Below are 24,671 nucleotides of genomic sequence, written 5' to 3' on the forward strand. Positions count from 1 at the left end.
ATTCTTCTATCAGGATGACATTTCAACAACTTGAGGATTTATTTTTAACTTTTTATTAGACATAATTTCAGACTTAAAGAAAAGTTTCAGGACTTCCCTAGTGGTCAGTGGCTGAGACTGCATTCCAAATGCAGGGGTTCCAGGTTCGATCCTTGGTCAGGGAACTAGATTCCACAAGCCACAACTAAGAGTTCATATACTGCAGCTAAAAGTCGCACATGCTGCAACAAAGATCAAAGACTGTGCATGCTGCAACTAAGACCCCAATTAGTGCAGCCAAATAAAGAAAAATTTTTTTTAGGAAAGGCCAGTTAGAAACACACAAATCCATTACAAAAAAAAAAAAAAAGTCGTGGGGCTTCCCTGGTGGCTCAGTGGTAAAGAATCCACCAGTGAACTCAGGAGACAAGGTTCGATCCCTGGTCCAGGAAAATTCCACATGCCACACAGCAGTTAAGCCCGTGCACTATATTACTAAGCCTGTGCTCTAGAGCCTGGGAGCTGCACTACTGACCCCACTACTGAGAAGCCTGCCCACCGCAACTAGAGAGTATTCCTCACTCACTGCAACTAGAAAAAAGCCTGAGCAGCAATGAAGACCCAGCACATTCCCCCCCAAAAAAAGAAGCTGCAAAGTTAGCACAAGGAACTCTATACACTTCACTCATCCTCCAACTGCTAATGTTTTCCCGTATCTACTTCACTGCACTCTGTACATGTGTGTCTTTTTCTGAATCCTTTGAGTGTAAATTACAGCCATGATGCCTGTTTTACTTCTAAGTATTTCAGGGTATATTTCCTCAAAATAAGGATATCCTCTTATAGAGCCACAAGGAAAATGATCAAAATCAGGAAGTTAACATTAACACAGTATTATTTTCTGATCTACAAACCTTATTCAGATCTCATCAATAGTGTTTTTTACGGCAAAGAAATGACCAAATTGAGTTGTTGCATCTTGAGAAACCTATATGCAGGTCAGGAAGCAACAGTTAGAACTGGACATGGAACAACAGACTTGTTCCAAATAGGAAAGGGAGTGTGTCAAGGCTGTATATTGTCATCCTGCTTATTTAACTTATATGCAGAGTACATCATGAGAAATGCTGGAATCTAGATTGCCAGGAGAAATATCAATAACCTCAGATATGCAGATGACACCACCCTTATGGCAGAAAGTGAAAGTGTGTGAAGTCGCTCAGTCGTGCCCGACTCTTAGCGACCCCATGGATAGTAGCCTGCACCAAGCTCCTCCATCCATGGGATTTTCAAGGCAAGAGTACTGGAGTGGGTTGCCATTTCCTTATCCAGGGAATCTTCCCAACCCAGGGATCGAACCCAGGTCTCTCACATTGTAGACAGACACTTTACCGTCTGAGCCACCAAAAAGCTTCTTGATGAGAGTGAAAGAGGAGAGTGAAAAAGTTGACTTAAAGCTCAACATTCAGAAAACGAAGATCATGGCATCTGGTCCCATCACTTCATGGCAAATAGATGGGAAAACAGTGGAAACAGTATCAGACTTTATTTTGGGGGGCTCCAAAATCACTGCAGATGGTGACTGCAGCCATGAAATTAAAAGACACTTACTCCTTGGAAGAAAAGTTATGACCAACTTAGACAGCATATTCAAAAGCAGAGACATTACTTTGCCAACAAAGGTCCGTCTCATCAAGGCTATGGTTTTTCCAGTAGTCATGTATGGATGTGAGAGTTGGACTGTGAAGAAAGCTGAGCGCCGAAGAATTGATGGTTTTGAACTGCGGTGTTGGAGAAGACTCTTGAGAGTCCCTTGGCCTGCAAGGAGATCCAACCAGTCCATTCTGAAGGAGATCAGCCCTGGGATTTCTTTGGAAGGAATGATGCTGAAGCTGAAACTCCAGTACTTTGGCCACCTGATGCGAAGAGTTGACTCATTGGAAAAGACTCTGATGCTGGGAAGGATTGGGGGCAAGAGGAGAAGGGGACGACAGAGGATGAGATGGCTGGATGGCATCACTGACTCGATGGGCATGAGTCTGGGTGAACTCCGGGAGTTGGTGATGGACAGGGAGGCCTGGCGTGCTGCGATTCATGGGGTCGCAAAGAGTCGGACACGACTGAGCGTCTGATCTGATCTGATCTCTTCATCCTGCAGTCTTCGTCTCTCACGGCACTGGCATTTCTGAAGTTAGTTTGCAGCACATGATTCTGTGGATGTTCCTTCAGTGTAGGTTTGTCAGCTGTTTCCTCTAGACTAGATGCAGGTTCTGTATTTCTGAGAGGAATACTACAGAAGTGATGTGTCCTTCTCGGTGATCGTATCAAGAGGCACCCGAGGTTGATTTATCCCATTCGGGGTGGCATTACCCATGATCACTTGGTTAGGGCAGTGGCTGCCAGGTTTCTCCACTGCAGGTTACAGTTTTTCCTTTTGTAATTAACAAGTACTTCAGGGAGATTCTTTGAGACTAGGTCAATATTCACTTTACTCAGTAAATTTTCACTTACTGTTTTTAGTATCCATTGATGATTCTTGCCTGAATCGATTATCACTGTGATAATTGCTATTATGCTTCAAATTCCACCATTTCTTCTATACTTGTCACTTTGCTTTCTACTGTAAAGAGCTTTTCTTTCTCTCAATTACATATTAGTATTTACATCAGCACATATACATGGAATACATCTTGTTTTATTCACTGGCTTATAATCTGTTACTATTATTCTTTATTTGATGCTTAAATTATCTCAGATTTGGCTAAGAGGGGTTTCCTTTTGACATGCCCCACTTATTTTTTGAGCATTTACTTACTTTCTGACACAAGAGATTCTAGGCTTAACTTGTGATTTCTCTCCTCCACCCTGAAATCAGCCATTTCTCCAAGAAACTCTGGTTTCTTTCAGTACAGAATGGTATTGAGAAACCAAGGTCTGGGTACTAGGCGTGCTCATTGCTCCTGGGGTGTCATTGCTTCTAGGAAGTATGTATATAAATAAATACATCCATACACATGTCTCTGTGTGTATTGCTACATCTCTGTATGTGTCTATTTCCATATTCATCTATGTGTGTATGTTCATATATTTATTTGTATGTGTGTGTGCATGCACGTACACATGTCTGTGTAATGAAACCACTAGCTCATATTGATACCTCTGATTCTAAGCCAGTGCCCTACAGGGCATGTTCTCATCTTTCCGGACTACATTCCTAACTTTTACCAGGTAAAGATTTTTTTAAAGGCTGTGGATGGAGTTCAGGTCATTCATCATTACTGCTGGCCCTGGAAACCTCCTTCTCCCTTCCATATGGCCTTGCTTGTGCTCAGCATGGACTTGGGCACCTCCAGTCATTGTCTAACTGAATGAAGGGCCGGCGGAGGAACCCAGCAGGGGCCCGGTTCAGAGCAAGACAGCCTTCTGGAAGATACAGAGGAGGCCAAAGCAGAAACCCTAAGAGCAGGAGGGGCAGAACACTGGGATTTTCTGGATGAAATGAGAAGCAGAACAGATGGCTGTTGTCCGGCTCCATGGAAAGACCACAAGTGACCTAAGGGTGTTTGGAAAGGGCAAACCTGTTCCCCATGGCAGCTGGGAGGAGAGTCCTGACTAGAGGCTTTGTGGGCACAGCTGGCTCTAGCTGAGCTACCAGGACAGCTGGGAGGAGGCCCCTCATATCCCCCTCTCACTGAGGAGGCCAGTCCCCTGCTACTTAGGGTGTGAGTGGGTTCAAAGACAAGTGACCTGAGTTACAGCCTCCTCAGACCTGCTTATCCATCGCCAGCTGATACATTTTCCGACTCTTCTATTTTAGGGATGCCATTCCTTTTTACGATAGTTGTATTTGGGATATCAACTCTCTTATCCAACAAATGTACCTCCTAAAGAAAGATGAAAGTCCCTCTGGGTTTTATGTTCACGGTCTCTCAACTCAACATCGGGTCTCTGCAGAACTTGGAGCCTGGAGGAGAGGTCTGGAAGAAGCTCAGTCACATCCATGAGTTACACTCACAGGGCAAGGCCATTTGGGGCCCTTGTGTGCCAGCTGCACCACTGAATGGTCTGCACACACCTCACTGCTGGGAAGCAGGAGTGAAACAGTGGAGGACTGCCACATTCCAAAGAGCACATAGCTCTTCCAGGGACTCAGGGAGCTACATGGGAGGTGGTGAATGTGAGGTAAATAAGCTTGACGGGTGTGCGGAAAGCAGTCTCAGCCTCTGAGAGTGCCACAAGGGTTTTATTTTTTTAAGGTCAAGAGAAGCTATAAATCAGGGAGGGGGAAGGCTATTGAGTTAAGTCCCAAGGCTGAGAAACGGTGCCCCTTGGAACACAACACCAATGCAAGGAATTGATTTTCTACCTCTTGGAAGACAAAAATCCCTAGAATAAACAGCAGGTGCAGGCCTTCTTCCCAGGCTGGATGCAGCGATCTCTTTAGATTATTCTAGAAGAACACACCTGCTTCCAGACACTCAAACCCAGGAAAACATCCCTGGAGACTTCAACACATGCCAGCCGACTTCTGGGGCCAGAGCATCAGCCTGAGATGCATCTGCAAGGTTGGGTGCCCGGTATGGAAATCCCTGTGCCAATGCCCTCAGGGATGGCGCCCCTCCACACTGGATTCTGTTAAGTTCACCTTCTTCCCTTTTTTCATTCTCGATGGGAAAGGACAGAACAGGCCAGGAGGTCATGCAGCTTCTGAGCAGCTCACAGCAAAAAGGCAGCAAAAAGGACCTGATCACGAATACATTTGACTTCCCACCCCTACCCAGTCTCTCCTGCCTTCCTTGCTGACTCTGGAACCTTCTACCACCTCATCTTGCCCCCTGCTCTGGCACCAGGGCTCATTTAGGTGGTGGGCAGCACTTCACTTGCGGTGGGGAGTTGAGTTAGCCAGGGCAAGGATGTGCATTCAGACTGAGGTTAAGAAGTGCCTCCTGATGCAAAGTGGGAGACAGTCTATGAAATAAGGCCCCTTCACCCCTCAGATATGTCAATGCCAAGGACACAGACAGGCGGAGGCGGGAGCAGCTCCAGAGTGAAACGAGGAAGGGTGAGGGCCCCCTGGATGCAATGGCATCTTCTGTTGCTACAAAGGACATAATTGGGACATTTGGCAATATCTGACTCAAGTCTGTCAATGAACTTCCCTTCCACCTCCCATCCCCATCCCACCCCTCTAGGTTGTCACAGAGCATTAGATTTGAGCTCCATGAATCATACAGCAAATTTCCGCTGTCTATCTTCTTTACATATGGTAATGCATGTTTCAATGCTACTCTCTCAATTCGTCCCAGGCTCTCCTTCCCCACTGTGTCCACAAGTCTGTTTTTTATGTCAGCATCTCCTTTGCTGCCCTGTAAATAGAACCGTCAGTACCATCTTTCTGACTTACTTCACTTGATATCACAGGCTCTAGGTTCACCCACCTCACTGTGTTCATTTCTTGTTTTTGATCACTATACTCTGGTTAGGAAAGAGAAAAGTCCTTGCTTTGGGAAAGAGATGCTAAAGGGCATCACACAAGTGATTCTCAAATGGTTCAGGAGGAAGAAAAACTAGAGAAACAGAGGTGATGAGGCAAATGTACCATTTGGGGGATCTGGGTGAGAAGGACTATTCCTCAACTGTTCTGAGTTTCAACTTAAAGCATAATAGGAAAAAATAACAGGAAAACAAAGGCGTGACCTACAGTGTCTGACCCCTTTCTCCTTCTCCTGGCCTGAAACCAGGAGAAGGCTCTGGCCATCTGAGGACACTGGCCTCCAGCCTCCTCCCCCACTCCCCTGCCTCACAGGTCTCCCCAGCGCTGGCAAGGCCCGCTGCCATCTGCTGCCTCCTGCTCAGCCTCCAAGCTGCTCCAAGTGTCTGGAGACAGTGAGCTTCTGCCCTGGTCTTAGCAGGATCCTGAGCTGTTTAGGGATTCTCATCCCAGCCAAGCCTCACAGGTCTTCTCGGCCTCCTTCTTGGCATATGGCCTCACTCTTGGGCACTGGAACAGACGCAGGAACAGCTCCAGCTTCTCTGCTCTCCACCAGAAGCTCCTGTGTCTCTCCTCCTCTCTCCCTGGTATCATGAGCAAAAAGACGGATTCTTGCCTCCCATGGCCCAGCCACACCTCCCATACCCATCTCCAGGTTCATGCTTTTCTTTGTTGGTTACTATTGCAGGTGGCACTAGCAGTAAAGAACCCGACTGCCAATGCAGGAGACATAAGAGACGCAAGTTCCATCCCTGGGTCAGGAATATCTCCTGGAGGAGGAAATGGCAACCCACTCCAGTATTCTTGCCTGGAGAATCCCATGGACAGAGGAGCTTGATGGACTACAGTCCATGGGGTCACAAAGAGTCAGACATGACTGAACGACTAACACACACAATCCCCTCTGTCACCAGGGCAACTCTTGAACCCATAGTCCTGCTCTCGCTAGCACTGTGACATATGGCTTCCACGCTCTCCCCCAAGGTGGCAGCATCAAAGACAGAATTTAGAATTGGAGACTTGAGCTGCAGCCTCTGCTCCACTCCTTAAGAGCTGTGTGATTCTCCACATATTTTCAGGACGGGCAGGAAGCGTTTGTCAGGTTCAGTGTGAACTGTGACACCTGACCCTTGGCCTCATTCTCTCCCCATCTTTCTCTCTTGTCCCTGTTTCTCTATGCGGCCTTCTGGGAGCTGATGTCAAATCCATGCTGTCTGCTGGCGGCTCCCAAACCAGCATCTCCACAGGTGCCCCTCGTCTTGACTCTGCTTCTCTGGGTCCCACAGCTGCTTGGACACTCCCCGCCCAGCACCCAGCTGGCTGCTCAGACTTCACATGCCAGTACTTAAGATTCACACTCACTCATGCTGGATTTGCCAAAAGGCAGTCCCAACAAGTGCTTAAGGCCACCAAGAGGTAATAAACTTCCCAGGGAAGAATTTGGTATTGCAAAAATGCATCAAAGCAGCTCTTCCTGTTGGGTCCTGTCTACTGTGAATTTCATAGGGGAGGAAAACCTAACATTTGCAGCATCTGAAGTCTTAGATCAGTGCTCTTACCATCTCGAACAACAGCCTCGACAGCGGTCACTCAGACCACACACTCTAAAACCACCCTTCATGCCTCTCCCCCATCCCCACATCCAGTTTTTAAATCTGGTCCTTTCTCATGCCCTCAAAGCCCCAGTGGCTCCTTCTTAGTCAATCAGCTGCATCCAGTCCCCGCTGGCTTGGTTCTGCCAGGTGGTTGCTGCCTCCTGACCAAGCCCACCTGTGCTGTCCTCTGCCATGGCCTCCTCCTCTCCGTCATACTCCTGTTCACACAGCCCCAGGGGCTCCCCCTCAACTCAAGCCCACTCTCCTGCCCACAAGTGAAGGCCTCCCCACTCAGCCCAGGTTTAACTGCCTCCAACTCTTTTGTTCACTACCCACTCCTCACAGACTTTGGGCTCCAGCCAAACTAGACTTTTCACCATCTGGGAACACATGTTCCCTCTGCCCAAAATAACCTACATTCATCTCCACCTGTCGAGATCTGTCCTTGAAGGGTTATTTAATGAATAGTACTGGGACAATTGGTCATTTGAAGGAAATTTTTTAGATTCTTCACTTCATACTATTCACCAAAATGTATTCAAGATAGAGTTAAAGATGAACTAAAGATATATGATATAATCACATCTATTAAAAACTGAACTGTAAAAAGTCTGGGAAATGTATGATTTTCAAATAGATAAAAAGGGAGAAGATGCTACGCTTAAAATCCAAGAATGAAATTTCAAAGGAAACAACGCAGGAACTTCCCAGGTGGTCCAGTGGTTAAAACTGCATTCCCAATGCAGAGGGCACAGGTTTCATCTCTGGTTGGGGAACTAAGATTCCGCACAGCACAGACCAAAAAAAGGAAATAAAGCAATGTGTCTAACTCATTAAACAGGATTTGACATTAAAACTGAACTGATAAGGAATGAATACATGGGTAGAGAGTCCTTCACATGAACTGAGTGTTGGGCTCCCCTATGCAGAAAGTGGTTTGGTTAGCAAGAAATTAGAGAAGGAGCTTATTTCTTCCCTAGGGATTTCATATGTCCAAATTCTCTCCAAGACTGAAATGTTCAAGACCCCAAATTTGATGCTTTCCCCTGGACTCTTCTGTGTTGTTGAGAGGTATTATTCTAATTTTGTTTGTTTGGGTCTTTTTTATGAATCAGGACGAAGGATGATTAAACACTTGGGGAGGGGCTCCCCAGTGGTTTGGTCTCAGAACTTCCAGTATAGGGGACACAGGCTGGAGAACTAATATCCCTCATGACACATCCAAAAAAGAGGGAAAACTTGGGGAGTGCTTCTTCTGTGCCAGGTGAAGTGCTTAATGTGCATTATCTCACTTAATTCTTATAGCAACTCCACAAGATAGTTACTATTATTCCTATTTAACAAGTTATGCAACTAAGGCTTAAGAAGTTAATTGACATACCCCAAACCTCACAACCAGTATGGGATTCAGACCCAGGCAGAATGACTCTTAGCACACACCTCCTCCCATCGAAAGATACACATTTTACTTTTTTTTTTTTTAAATATTTATTAATTAGGCTGGGCTTCCCTGGTGGGTCAATTGGTAAAGAAGCCGCCTTCAACGCGGGAGACCTGGGTTCAATCCCTGGGTTGGGAAGATCTCCTAGAGAAGGGAACAGCTACCCACTCCAGTATTCTGGCCTGGAGAATTCTATGGACTGTACAGTCCATGGGGTTGCAAAGAGTAGGACACGGCTGAGCGACTTTCATTTTCACTTTATTTGGCTGTTGCCGGTCTTAGCTGCAGCATTGAGATCTTTAGTTACAAGTGAACTCTTGGTTGAAACATGTGGGATCTAGCCCCCTATATTGGGAGCATGAAATCTCAGCCACCAAACCACCAGAAGTCCCATTTTTCACTTTTTAAATCCATTCCTGTTTCTCCACACAATGGCAACACATGGAACAAGTATTCTTCCAAGTTAACGTGTAAAATGGTTACCAGTCCCTGTACATACGTGTTTTATAAAAATTAACTCCTTTCCTAAACTCTCCATCCCCACTACCACTACTTAGTTCAGGCCATCATTTTATCTTACGCCGCTGAGACGGTGATGATGTTACCAAGCATGTTCCAGGCACTATGTACGGTATTCCACGAACTAAGAGTACGTATTTATTGAGCACTCACTATAACTCAGTCATTATGCTAAATATCACTCACGGATTCTTATACAGCAATCCTATTAGGTTAGTTTGGAGTATCCCCAACATCTTCCTTCCTTCAATTCCTCTTTCATAAATAATAACTGTACTCCGGTGTAATCTCCCTAGAATAAACCGCATTTATATAAAGCGTAATTTGAATCACTTTCGGCTATCTTGTAAAACCACCACCACAAACAAGTGGTGGTCGCCAGAGTAAGCTTCCGTAAGCTTCCAGAGTTCCTTCCCAGTTTACCCACCCGGGTCTCCAGGGTCCCCAAATCCCCGCGGACCCGTGACGTCACTGCCCTGCGCCCCGCAGCCGCCGCCTTGCGCGGCGCTTCCGGCAGCGAGGACGTGGGGCGGGGCGGGGCAGGGCGGCGTCACGGAGGCGCGCGCCGGAAGCTGGCCCGGCGGAAGTGGCGGGGCGGGGCGCGGGGGCGATGGGGGGGCGGCGGCGGCGGCTGCCGGCGATGAACAGCGGGAGCGCGTGAGCGGGCCGGCGAGCGAGGCTGGGGGGCCCGGGAGAGCGAGCCGCAGGGCGGAGGGCAGGGGCGCGAGCGCGGCGGGCGGCGGGCGGCGGCCTGGGCGCGGCGGCGGCGGCGGCCGAGAAGATGGCGGATGGCGACAGCGGCAGCGAGCGCGGCGGTGGCGGGCCCGGCGGCTTCCAGCCCGCGTCCCGCGGCGGCGGCGAGCAGGAGACGCAGGAGCTGGCCTCGAAGCGGCTGGACATCCAGAACAAACGCTTCTACCTAGATGTGAAGCAGAACGCCAAAGGCCGCTTCCTCAAGATCGCCGAGGTGGGCGCGGGCGGCTCCAAGAGCCGCCTCACGCTGTCCATGGCGGTGGCCGCCGAATTCCGTGACTACCTGGGCGACTTCATCGAGCATTACGCGCAGCTGGGCCCCAGCAGCCCGGAGCAAGTGGCGGCGGCGGCGGGCGCCGAGGAGGGCGGTGGGCCGCGGCGCGCGCTCAAGAGCGAGTTCCTGGTGCGCGAGAACCGCAAGTACTACCTGGACCTCAAGGAGAACCAGCGCGGCCGCTTCCTGCGCATCCGTCAGACGGTCAACCGCGGCGGCGGTGGCCCCGGACCCGGCGGCCTGCAGAGCGGCCAGACCATTGCGCTACCCGCTCAGGGCCTCATAGAGTTCCGCGACGCGTTGGCCAAGCTCATCGACGACTACGGCGGCGAGGACGACGAGCTGGCGGGTGGCCCGGGCGGCGGCGCCGGAGGCCCTGGGGGCGGCCTGTACGGGGAGCTCCCGGAAGGCACTTCCATCACGGTGGACTCCAAGCGTTTCTTCTTCGACGTGGGCTGTAACAAGTACGGAGTGTTCCTGCGCGTGAGCGAGGTGAAGCCGTCCTACCGCAACGCCATCACGGTCCCTTTCAAGGCCTGGGGCAAGTTCGGGGGCGCGTTTTGCCGGTACGCGGATGAGATGAAAGAGATCCAGGAGCGGCAGAGGGATAAGCTTTATGAGCGACGCGGCGGGGACGAGTCAGAGGGAGAGGAGGTGGATGAGGATTGAAACGCGCGGCTTCCTCCCCTACGGGCCTCCCCACCCCACCACCGTCTCCTTGGCTAGAGAGCTCCCCTTCCTATTCATCCCCAGTGAGCTAGTGGAGGGGAAGCAAGGGAGCCCCCGGAGGGGGAAAACAATTTTAAATAATATAGTTAATTAAGAGAAATAACCGTAAGAGAACAGTCAGGACAATTAGAGAAAAGCGGTAAAGTTCCAAGGAATTGACAGCAACCTGCAAAGAGAGGACAACAGTGTCTCCTCACCTGAGCAGAAGTCTCAGCTTCTTTTCCTTCCCAGCTAAGATTCCTAAATCCATCGGGATAACCCTGGATGGGAGAGATCCTGCACGCTGGCCAAGGAACACCTCGAGTTACCCAGACCCGTTGATGACAGCTCGATTTGTGTTATATTTGGGTAACCTGGTCTAAAGATCTTTCTAGACCTCATTGTTGCAGTGTCTATCCCTTCACCTCCATTGAAATCAGCGTTTTGGATCTAGATCTTCATGGAATTCTTGCGAAGAGAGAGGCCTTTGCAGTTACCCAGTCCTGAGGGTACAAGTTTCATGAAAAGGAATGCAACTTTACGTAATCATAGACAGGGCAAAATAAGAATTCAAGAAGCCACCAGGGACAGAAACAAATTGGATCCAGTTTTAAATGGTTTTGCATAGAACCTGGACAAAGGCCCATGTCTTGTCTTTGCAGAATTGTTTTCCGGGATGCAAATGGATTCAGATGTCAGTCCTTGAACTAGAATCCCTTACTATAATGTTTTGGAAGTTGGCAGATTTTTTTCAAAGATAAAAGCAGTTTTACATTGGGGGTTGCTGAGGTAGGCACAAGAAGAAATCAGGCATAAAGCACAAGGAAAACTGTTTGAGTGGATTGGTTGCTGCTCACTAAAGTTCTTCCCCGATCTCCAAATATGGAGGTCATGGCTTAGATATGAATGAGAGCCAGATACCCGTGGCTCCACTGTGTGAGCCAGTGAATTATGGCTAATTCGGCTGTTTCGGCCACTGGTTGGCTGGATTTTAAACCATAAAACTTGAACATCTTTACAAAAGGAACATTGTGGCTACAAGCCTGAGCTTTAATGGAATATAAGTCCACACAGAAAAGTTGAAAGTAACCAAAACTGAAGTCATCTACCTTCAGTTTAATCTGTGGATTTGTTCAAATACTAAAGATCCTCAGGTCCAGAATTCCAGCATCATTTATTCTTTTAAAATAAATTTTTAAGAACTTGGTCCATTGTATCAGTACCTCACAATCAAAGTTGGCAAATGATGGGTGAGTGATTCAAGCAGCGTGCCCTTTGAAGCTGAAATCCATTTGAATGGAGCTGAAATGAACGTGAATATGCTGACTATATCCTGGAAGCATTTTTATACCATCTTGAAATTTCAACAAACTGGCTTTTGCCAGTTTATCCAGCTGTCTTTCAAGAATAAAAGTTGGGGTTTTCAAGGATCGCCTCTTCTATATTTTAAATGGATTTTCAGTATGATTTTTACTAATCAAGTTAATCCCACCCCATCAAAAGGTATTCCTAGAAGTGTCATAGACCTAGGTAACTTTGAATTGAATGGGAGCTAATGATCTTTCCAAAGTTTTCAGGTATACTTTGTGCGACACCTTCTCAACAAGGAGGCAAGTAACCCCACCTCCACAATCTTAGTTCCTTTTTTTTTTTAAACTGCATGCCTGCCCTTTATTTGAGCTGCCTTTTAATTTATTGCATACCTTTTTATTATCTTATTTTGGTATTATTCAATCTACAATCTTTTTGTATTTATTGGGAAATAAGTAATATACAAAAAGGTCGTTTTCATGAATTGTGGCTGAGAGGGAGGGAATAATTGTATATAAAATTAGGCTTTTTTAAAAAATTAGATTTGATTCAGAATATCACTGATCTTAAGACTTTTTTGTTTTTAAAAAGTGGAAGAGCCACAAACATTGGTGCCCTTTTCAGACTATTTCTCTACTCATCATCCACAGTAGACTTTTTAAACAGATTTTTTTTAAGCTTTTCTTTTTTAAAAAAAAATTTTTCTCCGTTGCAAAGAATGTTTCCTAAATTGTATGGGAGCAATAGTATTTTTGATGTTTTAATGACATCTGTATACTTGTACTGTATTTTGTACTACAAGGCAGCTGTTTTCAATAATGTCCTGCTGTATTTACCTATGTGTTTTGAGTGTTTATTTCTTTGCTGCGGAGAACAAATCCCTAAATAGTTTTAGTAAAGGGGCTGAGAAGAAGCTAGCATTATTAGGTTTGCATAAACTCTTTATAAGTTTCAAACTCTGAGGCAGCAATGAAGATTAAAGTTGCAGCTCTTAGTTGATTGCTGTAACTTTTTCATTTTCAAAACATGTATAATTCCTGTATAGACCAACTTGTTTTCTTGCTTCAGTGGTGGTTCTGTTGCTCAGCTGCAGTGAGCCAGTTCAATTTTGCAAAGGTGCAGTACCTCTCCTTTTTAAGGGGTTGGTTTATTCTTTTTTCTTTTCTTTTTGTTTGGCTGAATTGCAGTAACTAGCCTTGCCTTTCTACTCTGTAGAAATGACAGGGTCTTCACAATCCTTCACCAGTGGCTACTAAGCTATAATTAGCTGAATAGAAAGAATGTGGAAGTGGTCTGAGGCATATAGAGTATATGCCAAGAACACTACCATATATGGCATCAGCTTTGGTTACCAGAGAAATTTTCTTAGTCATTAGACCATATAACAGTAATATATCATATGTAAATCTTTAGATATCAATTTGAGAATCCTCCAAAAAAAGGAGCAAAGAATGCATAAGCTATGTGTTGGAAAAAGTAATTTATATTAAAATTTTGACCTGCCTATGTAAGATTAAATGGTAAATGTCATAGTGGTGGGTTTTTAAGTCTTAACCGATCTCAAAGGTTTGTTTCTCCTGCGGGGGGTGGTTCATTGTCTCTCTCCTCGCTGCAGGAAGATTACAGGAGGATGTGGATTAATTGTAGCATTCACTGGTCCTCATTCAGTGCTAGGGACAATAGAAATCTGCAAAGCACAGACTACACTTGCGGTGTGTGGTTTGTTAAACAAAGTGATATTAACAGGCTGGCTTTCAGAACTCATTGATAAATACTGCCTATTAAAGGAAATGATCTTTGTTAATTCCAGTCAGAAAATAGCATTACACAGACTATGAAAGCAATTTTGTGTTTTGTCTTTCAGCGGCTACTATGAACAGTGATTTAGGACTGTTTCTCAACTTTGGCAAACAGCCCAGCTAATCATGTGTTCAAAACAGTCATATTCCTGAGAAGTGGGAAACTAAAATTCTTTTTCGGAGAATTGGTAGAATGTCCGTTTCTCAAACTGCTGCAGACATGAGAAATTTTAAGATCAAAAATTTGTGATGAGATACTACTCTCGCCTTCTGGTTTCTATTGTCCCTACCTTTCATTCAAGTAGAATGGCAGTTCTAGTCAGCAGAGAAAGTTTTCAGTGCATATGCTGCACAGTACACAGTGTAGATCTGTATGGCACCAAAAATCAAAGTGAAAACCAAACCAAAAACCCAGACACCCTATGTTACTATGGGAGGCATGTAGGTGGTATAAATGACTGTAGCTGTGATACACACATGGCTACTTGTCAAGTCACTTTCCATAATTATTTACTGCAAAATGATTGAGGCTTTGGTGCAGGCAGGCTGTTAACCTATTGCTTCCCTGTTACCTCTCTATCACTTTGCAATAAATTGCAGGTCTTTTAAGAGATTCAAGCTTCAGTTTTCTCAAAAAACAAAACAATTATCCTGGCTTATCTGAAAATGCAGGGTTGTGGGCAAAAGAGGCTGGTTATAATAATGCCCTCATATTGAGTGGTCTGTAAATGGCTGCACACTTCAGGCACTATAGTTGCTGAGGATGCTTTGTTAAATGTGACCTTGACTGGCTTTACAGGAGGTAGAATGTGCTCTCCACAAGGTATTAAAAGGTAACTATCCATTTGTGTCTACCTTGCTCTTGAGGTGGATGAACTTGAGAAGCTTGAGTGTGTAAGCCATGCACATAGGTATTCTTCACTGTAAATTTTGTTTCCATTTTTAACCCAGTTATGGTACTTTGTCCAATGCACAGCTGATCTCTCAGTAGATATTCATTTGAGAATAGTGTGGCCTTGATCTGTGAGAAGGGGAAGAAGAGAAGTGACTTTTTGCTTATGTAAAAATGACTCTTTGTCGAGAGGCATTCTGTAGCACTCTTGGTATCTAATGTGGTCGGTCTCCTTGTTTATTGGGGAAAGTTAATGTTTTTGACCCTGGAGTTATTAATTCAGTTGAGTTGTCTTCTATTTTTAGGAAGTATCAGAATTGCTCTGATAAGTAAGAAAGTAGACTGCTTTGATGTCCAATCTCAGGTTTTAGAATACATATAGTGGTGTAAAATTCCACTGTTAACTCTTAAAACAATTTTAATTTCGTATCCCCTAAAAGTCACCTGCATAAGGCCTGTTCAAAGAGCAGCGCCTCCCATCTTTTTGCTCCTTTTCCATTTTGTACTTGAGAAAGTGTCAAGTGATTTTTTTCCTTGTGTATTTCCATTTTAGCCCTGACATATTTCTCAAAGATAAAGCACTTTTTGATCATGAAATACATGGAATCTGTGTGTGATGTGGATCATGGTTTCTCAGGCTCCCCTAGATAATTTGCTTTTGAATATTGTTTTAACTCTGTATAAGAAAAGTAGAAATCTTTGCTAATGTTAGAAAGTTTGTATTACTGATCTAGAATGCATTTTGCTAGTTTCCAATGGACGGGAGAGTAAACGATGCTGCATTCACAATTTAATAAGTTACTTTCCCTTGAGCCTTAAGATAACTTTTTTTTTTCTGTCAATACGGCACTGAAGTTACAGTAAATGAATGAAATTGCCAGTTTTCAGGGTTGGTTTTAGAGTACTGTAAATCAATTAGCTGTCTTCCTAAACAGTTAACTATTCCCATTGAATAAACTGGATAATGGGGCCGGGGGGTGGGTGGTGATTGTAGAAAAAGAAAAGTACCACATTTACCTAAAAAATACATGTATAGACACAAAAGTACATGACAGTGCCCCATTTGGAATTCCAGGCATAAGGTGGAAATGGAAATTATACCCTCATTTCCCCTGTTTTTAATCTAGAAAAACAAAGTCTTTAATTTTCAAATGGTAACCCCCAAAAGCTTCAAGTTGAATGATGACTTCTCTTGATATGTTTACCTGCTATTTAGTTAAAGTCGCTGTTCGCAGCCCTCAGTCTTAAAACTTAGTTTCATTACTGATGGGTTTAACAGACTCTTACTTAATAAATGTGGTCCAATTGTCAGGATGAAAATTAAATTTGAAAAATATTGCATCTTGAAGACATTAGTAATTTCTAGATATCTAGAAATTGATATCTAGTTGATATCTGTACCCCTGATCCAAGTTAAGACCTTTATGAATGTATTTTATATTTCCTAATGAAATAGGGAATATGCCATCAATGTAATCGCCTTTATTTGCAATCTTTTACTGTTCATTTGAAAATTAACTCATTCCTCTTGAATTAGACATTGCAGTGGGGATAGGTAAAGCCATGTTAAAATAACAGCAAATGCTGTATTGGTAGTGTCACTGCTTAGTAGGAGTTCTACTTACAGGAGGGCAAAGCTATATCTGATGCAGAAATGTTATTTTTTTCCATAGGTGATTCTAACATGGTTTGATGAAAGAGTATGACTGTACTTTTTTAACATGGGATTTTGAGTCTAGGAGCAAATTTCATTTTCCCCATATTATATATATAAAATGCCTACTGACATGGATAAGAGAGGGCTGATCATAGCTTTAGTGTGATGAAATGTGGGCCCATAGTATTGGAGAGAAAGCAATAAACCTATCCAAGTTAATTGTCCACTAGCATATTGAAGAAGACATGAGTTTGTCTTTTTTCCTTCCCTACTTCAAAGACATCAGTGGGTAAATCTTTCAAGAAAATTTATGTAGATCGTCTCTTATTTCTTAAACTCTCATCCCCATTCCTTGCTCTATATTACAAGATCAAGCCGGCTCAAAAAGTCTTCATTATACATATGTGGAAGTGGAGTGGCAAGTGGTAGGTTTCTTCCCTTTTAAAATTCCTTTTTCAAGGACATATATAACTGCAGGTGGAGAAAGAAAATTGAAAAACAGAAACATTTGTATTGTAGAAGTTTGAGAGTTGCATCTTAATCTGTTCAGATACAAGGCATAAACCCTTTTCTCCTAGCCCACATGTCACTTCTGTTTCAAAAGCTGCCTGTATTCCTAGAAACTAATAGATTGGGCAGAAGTCCAGAAACTGATTTTAAAAGTACAGGGCATACTTGAGAGTTGTGCATGTAACAGTAGGAGGCAAGTAAATTTGAGTTTTTTCCACTGATTATCAATAATTGGAATCATAGCTGTGGTTATCAATATATTTGGGCTCTTCTTTTTCTAAAGTTCTAAAATGATTAGTATTTATTCTGTCTTGCACCTCTATGCAGATGTTTTTCCAAGTCCATTTTTAGAAGTCTGTCCATCTTCTGACATATTTCCAAATAACACACTTTCTTTAGTAACCTTCACTGCCAGTCAGATCTACCAGGGGTTTCCTTAGACTAGATGATTCTTCATTCCAAAGTTGGGACTGATGTCCTGTCCATAGAGAATCTACAGACATAATTAGAATGAATTAAAACCAAATCTTGATAGGAGACAGCTTCCTGATCTAGATGTACAACTAGAGTTGAGGTTGGAAGTTACTTTAAAGAGGGTTTTTTGGGATGTCTTCAGTCTCTGTAAATATCCAAATGCTTGTGCATTGTAAACCAAGTGTGTACTCCTATGTATGAATTTGTAGAACTGATTTCTGCTTCAAGAGAAGCTGCACCTTTAATTTTATAAGGTCCCCTCCACCTGTTACCTATAAATATTTGTAAATAGAACACTAAAATTTGTAGTGATAGATCAATTTGGGAATATCTGCTGAGAGACCAAAAAGTTCATTTTTTTAAGTACCTTGGTTAAAGAGTAAAGATTATTCCTCTTATTTTTTAAAAGAAGAATGCACTTTAACAAACACAGCTGCATGGGCAATTCAAACAAATCCGTGAAGTGCAGTACCTATTCAGAACTCATACTTCCTGGAAACCATTCAAAAGCATAGTCTAGACGGGCTGTTGATCTCACTGCCTGGAGGTTGAAGCTGATTCCGGTCAATTTTGAGACGAGCAGGGCTGCTTCAAAAGAACAATGTGAATACAGCCAAAAGCTTCAGTCAGTCTGTAAAATGGCGGGTCCCGTATTTACCACTAACTAGCAAAACTGACAGAAAAACTCATAGAGAAAAAAGAATCCTTACTGCTGGTGTGCACTCCTTACAATAACAGACTTTTGCAAATGGAGTTTTACAGTCTATATTTAAAAAATTGTATGTTTGTAACAAATAAAGTATGCAGAAACGTGAATGACAGTCTTGTGTTGGTTGTCTCTCATTTAAGGAATTACGTGTTGACTGGGAGGGAAGTACCACACGCCATCTACTGGGGTTCATAAATGGGTCTGGAATTGGGTGAGTTTCCACTTGAAGTGACTTAAAAGCTGTTTGCACATTTCATCTGAAATACAGCCATTTAGTTCCAGACCCTCTGGGTTTATATAACCCTTTTCTAGTTAGTAAGCAGTCTATGGAGTAAATCAAAGTTGCAAATGGTTTCATGCTTTGGTTCATATTCCAGAGGAAGTGCTTGTTGCTTCCCCTAATTTCTTTCTCTTCTACCTGTTCTTAGGCCCTATCACTTCAAATGGCTGTAAAGAAACTCACGTGTTCACTTGTCGTTTATCATAACTAACTGCTTAGAAAGTAGGTTAAACCAGTGTTGTATACCCCAAGCTAAAGGAAAAATAAAAATTTTGTATTGATAGATCCTGGCTGTGGTTCCAAACTTTTTGGTCTCAGGAAGCCTTTTACTTCCTTAAAATTCTCTAAAGACATTCAAGGAGCAATCCTACTTCAGGCCTGTATCAATTGATATCTATCATATTAAAAACAACTGTTTTAAGACAACAGTACACATTCCATCTGCCTCAAAGCAGTGACACCACATCATTTAGCTCCTGGAAAACAGTGTAAACTTGTGAGAATGAAAGTGAACAAAGCAGCTAACAGGAAAGTAGTTCACACTTCTGGACTCCCTGAAGGTCTTGGGGCCGCTGGAGGTTTCTGGATCACTCTTTGAGACCCACTGAACTAGCTTGGTTATATAAATTATACTTTTATATAACATGTTGCCTAAGTTACCCACACGAAGTCCACTTAAACCCCCAAGTAACTAAACTTGAGAAAAGTTTGCAAATGGAATCATCAAGCGTTGTATTAGTAGTCCCCTCGCTGGAAAATGTGGGGCTTTTATTAGCAGAACCCTTTAGTGTGCATCAGTCACCTCCCCCCACCCCACCCCACCCCCAACCACCACCAGTCCGGCTGCTTCGAGTTTTTGAGCAGGTTTGGGTGTAACCTGAGAAGCTGCATGTCTAACAAGTTCCCAGGTGCTGCTGCTCCTAGTTGAGGATCACACTTTGGGATTCTGCAGCAGAAATCACAAAAGTTGGGAAAAGTAGCTTTTGCCACCAAGTTAAGGTGGCAAGAGGTCAGGAAGTCTCTACCCTGATGCATTGGTTTGCCATAGCCCTGCTGAATTTTTTTTCTTGATGTGAAGTTGTCACCTCGAATTTAAGGACGAAATGTAACCAGGCTATATAGTCTGCAGTTTTATTGGAGCTAGTGCCTCAAGGAGTAGGGCTGTTACCTCATAGTTATGGTATTTTGGATGTTGTGAGCTAGGTTCTGTCCCCGAATCTGTCATAAACTGATAGTGTGAGTCTGAGATAGTATCTTTAACACTTAAAAATCCTTAAGGTCCTACAACAGTGTCCCGTTTCCCCAGAGAAGACACTGGGTCTTAGGAAAATGAGAGCCACCTGGTGGTCAGTACTGAAATCTTTAATAACCTTTGTGAGATCATACCGTTTGTAAACTCATGCATACTATATGCCAGGTGTTACACTAGGTGTAGAAAATGTGGTCCATGTTCCAAATGGAACTTAACAGTTTATTCCAGAGAAGAAAAGCTTTTAGGAAGAACTAGGAGGAACTAAGTTACATTGGACCGACGTATATTTAGGATCAAATGTTTTGATCTGTCTGACCCTAAATCTCCAGGAGGCTCAGATGGTTTGCAGCTCAAATTTACTAGACATATTTCCTTCCTCAGTAAAACACCTCTGTGCGGTCTCAGATCCTGAGAAGCTACTTTCCCAGACCCCAGGGAGGAAGCGGGCCCAGCATAGGTGAACAGAGGAAGGAAGGAGTAGGAGAGTTCGCTCAGAGCCCTGGTCCGCATTCTCACCACACAGGACCTGGGAGGGGAGAGGTCCCATTGCTGGGATGTGTGCCCCAAGCTTATCCAGCTAGTGAGCACCAGCACTGGGCTTTGACCAGGCCCCATAGGTCCTCCTTCTTGCCCACCCTTCCATCAGTTCAGTCGCTCAGTCGTGTCCAACTCTGCAACCCCGTGAACTGCAGCATGCCAGGCCTCCAGTCCATCACCAACTCCTGGAGTCCACCCAAACCTATGTCCATTGGGTCGGTGATGCCATCCAGCCATCTCATCCTCTGTTGTCCCCTCTTCTCCTGCCCTCAAACTTCCTCAGCATCAGGGTCTTTTCCAATGAGTCAGCACTTTGCATCAGGTGGCCAAAGTATTGGAGTTTCAGCTTCAACATCAGTCCTTCCAATGAATACCCAGGACTGATCTCCTTAAGGATGGACTGGTTTGATCTCCTTGCAGTCCAAGGGACTCAAGAGTCTTCTCCAACACCACAGTTCATCAATTCTTCAGCTCTCAGCTTTCTTTATAGTCCAACTCTTACATCCATACATGACTACTGGAAAAAACATAGCCTTGACTAGACGGACCTTTTTGGCAAAGTAATGTCTCTGCTTTTTAATATGCTGTCTAGGTTGGCTGCAATTACCATCTGCAGTGATTTTGGAGCCCAGAAAAATAAACTCTCACACTGTTTCCACTGTTTCCCCATCTATTTGCCATGAAGTGATAGGACCGGATGCCATGATCTTAGTTTTCTGAATGTTGAGCTTTAAGCCAACTTTTTCACTCTCCTCTTCCACTTTCATCGAGAGGTTCTTTAGTTCTTCTTCACTTTCTGCCATAAGGGTGATGTCATCTGCATATCTGAGGTTATTGATATTTCTCCCGGCAATCTTGATTCCAGCCTGTGCTTCATCCAGCCCAGCATTTTTCATGATGTACTCTGCATATAAGTTAAATAAGCAAGGTGACAATATACAGCCTTGACGTACTCCTTTCCCAATTTGGAACCAGTCTGTTGTTCCATGTCCAGTTCTAAACTGTTGCTTCCTGACCTGCATACAGGTTTCTCAAGAGGCAGGTCAGGTGGTCTGGAATTCCCATCTCTTTCAGAATTTTCCATAGTTTGTTGTGATCCACACAGTCAAAGGCTTTGGCATAGTCAATAAAGCAGAAGTAGCTGTTTTTCAAGAACTCTCTTGCTTTTTCGATGATCCACCGGATGTTGGCAATTTGATCTCTGGTTCCTCTGCCTTTTCTAAAACCAGCTTGAATATCTGGAAGTTCACGGTTCATGTATTGCTGAAGCCTGGCTTGGAGAATTTTGAGCATTCCTTTACTAGCATGTGAGATGAGTGCAATTGTGCGGTAGTTTGAGCATTCTTTGGCATTGCCTTTCTTTGGGATTGGAATGAAAACTGACCTTTTCCAGTCCTGTGGCCACTGCTGAGTTTTCCAAATTTGCTGGCATATTGAGTGCAGCACTTTCACAGCATCTTCTTTCAGGATTTGAAATAGCTCAACTGTAATTCCATCACCTCCGGTAGCTTTGTTCGTAGTGATGCTTTCTAAAGGCCCACTTGACTTCACATTCCTGGATGTCTGGCTCTAGGTGAGTGATCACACCATCGTGATTATCTTGGTCGTGAAGCTCTTTTTGTACAGTTCTTCTGTCTGTTCTTGCCACCTCTTCTTAATATCTTCTGCTTCTGTTAGGTCCATACCATTTCTGTCCTTATTTAAGCCCATCTTTGCATGAAATATTCCCTTGGTATTTCTAATTTTCTTGAAAAGATCTGTAGTCTTTCCCATTCTATTGTTTTCCTCTATTTCCCTAAATCAGTTAGTTCCTAATGAGATCTGAGTAAACAAGTCTCCCTCAATCCAGGCAATAGAGAATTTGATTTGCAAGCCTCCTGCCCCAGGCCTTTTACTCCTTACAGGAGACAAGTGAAACTATACTAAGAATGGGATGGGGGGAGGGGAGGGAGGCTCCTGAGGGAGGGGATATACATGTACATACAGCTGATAAAAACTTGTACAGCAGAAACTAACACAACTTTGTAAAGCAATGATACTCCAATTTTTAAAAATTAAAAAATATATACACTATGCAAATAAACTAAACACAAAAACTAAAAGCATAAATTAAAAAAAAAGAAACTGTAGGGACTTCCCTAGTGGTCCAGTGGTTCAGAATCCACCTCCCAGTGCAGAGGACGTGGGTTCAATCCCTGGTCTGAGAAGATCCCACATGCCACAGGGCAACTAAGCCTGTGTGCCACAGCTACCAAGCCTGTGAGTTTTGGAGGCCACATGCCACACTGAAGATCTCGTGTGCTGTAATGAAGGCCCAACACAGCCAAATGAATAAATAAAAAACCGAAACTGTAAGTAAAAATGTTCTCCACACAAGAGGTAACTTCTCTTCAACTTCTGTGGTACCCTGGAAGACGTCTCAGTGAACCCAATTAAGGTCTCCAAACTAATTAGTGGCAAGAGTGAACACACATCTAAATTGGTTCTCTCAGCTGCTACAGCACAGAGCCACAGAAAGGAGTGCATTCCTGTGCCAGGAGCCTAAGGTGACACATCATGAATCCACAGGTATTTCACAAAACTCTGCAGAACTGAGTAAAGTTTCTGCCCAAAGGCAGTTAGATGTAGAAACTGTGGGTCATGTTAATGTTTTCAGAATAAGGTATCTGAGAACCAAATTTAAAATAGTTCCCCTAGTTAAAAAAATAAAAAATAAAAACGTACCAATCTGATTCATTTGTATCAATGAACAAAAATAAAATTCTAGTCTTCTATCAGGGCAAACAGCTTAGGATCCCCATTTCAATCATAAGTACCAGTAGCCCACCCTCTATATGTTAAAATCATGTCCTCATCAGAATACAAATGGTTACAATGTCATGTTGCCAGAGCAGATTGGAATCAGGTACTCACTATGAAATCAGCAACATAAAGCAATATGGATCTCAAAATACCTCTTTTCTATGTCATTTTGTATTTTCCCTATCTTAGGTGTCAACCAAGAAATAGCCAAGAAGGAACAGTGGTCCACATGCAACTCTAGATCTGGATTCCCATAGGTATTTTATGGAACAGATGTTGGGGAAGATGGAGTGAGGCTCTCAAGCCTATGCGTACAGGACTGGCCAAGACACAACCATTACATGGGCGTCCCCATCTTCTCACCTTCAGGACTCTACCAGGAAGCTGTCCCTAGATGTCCAACCCTCAAAACTGCCTTATCCTTTGCCTGTTTATTCAATACCCCTCATAATTGGCAGGCATCATTTTTGGCAGTTATAATCTCCAAACTTTCATCATAAAAATGAATGCAGTCAATTTAACAAGTATGAACAGAAGAGAATCACTGTAATGAAACAAAAATGAATGTGCTCTCTTCCTTCAAACGTGCTTTTTTTTTTTTGGCTGAGCCACACAGCATGTGGGATCTTCATTCCCCAACCAGGGATCCAACCTGTAGCCCCTGCAGTGGGAACTCAGAGTCTTAACCACCAGACTGCCAGGGAAGTCCCTAAACCCACTTTTTAAGGGTAACTACTGTTAAATAATTTAGCATACATCCTTCTGAAATTTTTTGATAATTAAAAACTCAACAGTATTAAATGGCCATCACATTTACATATGTACTGATAAACAATGAAAAAATGTAATATTAACTAAATAGGTTTAATAAGGAGTTCATGTTAGGTACACTGATAGCTATTGCCTGTGATATTTTCTAATGTACACACCTTATTATTAAGCTGTGCTACAAAGCCAACAACTCATGGAGAAATTAAATTGAAAAATAATTTAATTTTCATAATTTTAGGTTCCATCCAGTCAGGCACAGGCAAACACATCTCTGGTGGTAAAACAAAAAACTCTCCAGCCTCTAGATTTAGAGAAAAATGTCTTTATTCCATGAGGTCTGAAAAATGAGCATTTACTGATTGCATTTCATAGATCTTTTCTATTTTGTGTTTCTTTCAGGTAAACAACGTGCATAAAAATTAATAAATCAATAAATGAAGTGATTGGGGATTAACCTGGCAATCCACTGATTAAGACTCTGCCTTCCAAGGAGTGGGCGTGGCTTTGATACCTGGTCAGAGAATTAAGATTCCCACATTCTATGCAGTGCAGCCAATAAATAATTTTTTTTTAGTTTTTTATTTTTTTTAATTTTAAAATCTTTAATTCTTACATGTGTTCCCAAACATGAACCCCCCTCCCACCTCCCTCCCCATAACATCTCTGTGGGTCATCCCCATGCACCAGCCCCAAGCATGCTGTATCCTGCGTCAGACATAGACTGGCGATTCAAATCTTACATGATAGTATACATGATAGAATGCCATTCTCCCAAATCATCCCACCCTCTCCCTCTCCCTCTGAGTCCAAAAGTCCGTTATACACAGCTGTGTCTTTTTTCCTGTCTTGCATATAGGGTCGTCGTGCCATCTTTCTAAATTCCATATATATGTGTTAGTATACTGTACTGGTGTTTT

General features: G+C 43.5%; 1 protein-coding gene across 1 annotated transcript; it reads left to right on the top strand.

Annotated features, from left to right (window-relative positions):
- Positions 1-9,806: 9,806 nt before the first annotated feature.
- Positions 9,807-12,209, top strand: PURB (purine rich element binding protein B). Its single transcript, XM_052638673.1, has one exon. It carries the CDS (start codon positions 9,807-9,809, stop codon positions 10,719-10,721), a length of 915 nt encoding a protein of 304 aa, XP_052494633.1. The 3' UTR covers positions 10,722-12,209.
- The last annotated feature ends 12,462 nt before the right edge of the window (positions 12,210-24,671 follow it).

The sequence above is a fragment of the Budorcas taxicolor genome, chromosome 4 (assembly GCF_023091745.1).
Source record: "Budorcas taxicolor isolate Tak-1 chromosome 4, Takin1.1, whole genome shotgun sequence".
NCBI lineage: Eukaryota > Metazoa > Chordata > Mammalia > Artiodactyla > Bovidae > Budorcas > Budorcas taxicolor.

Bases quoted from the DNA above. Each gene is read 5' to 3' on its own strand.
- PURB (XM_052638673.1), top strand. From the start codon at position 9,807: ATGGCGGATGGCGACAGCGGCAGCGAGCGCGGCGGTGGCGGGCCCGGC.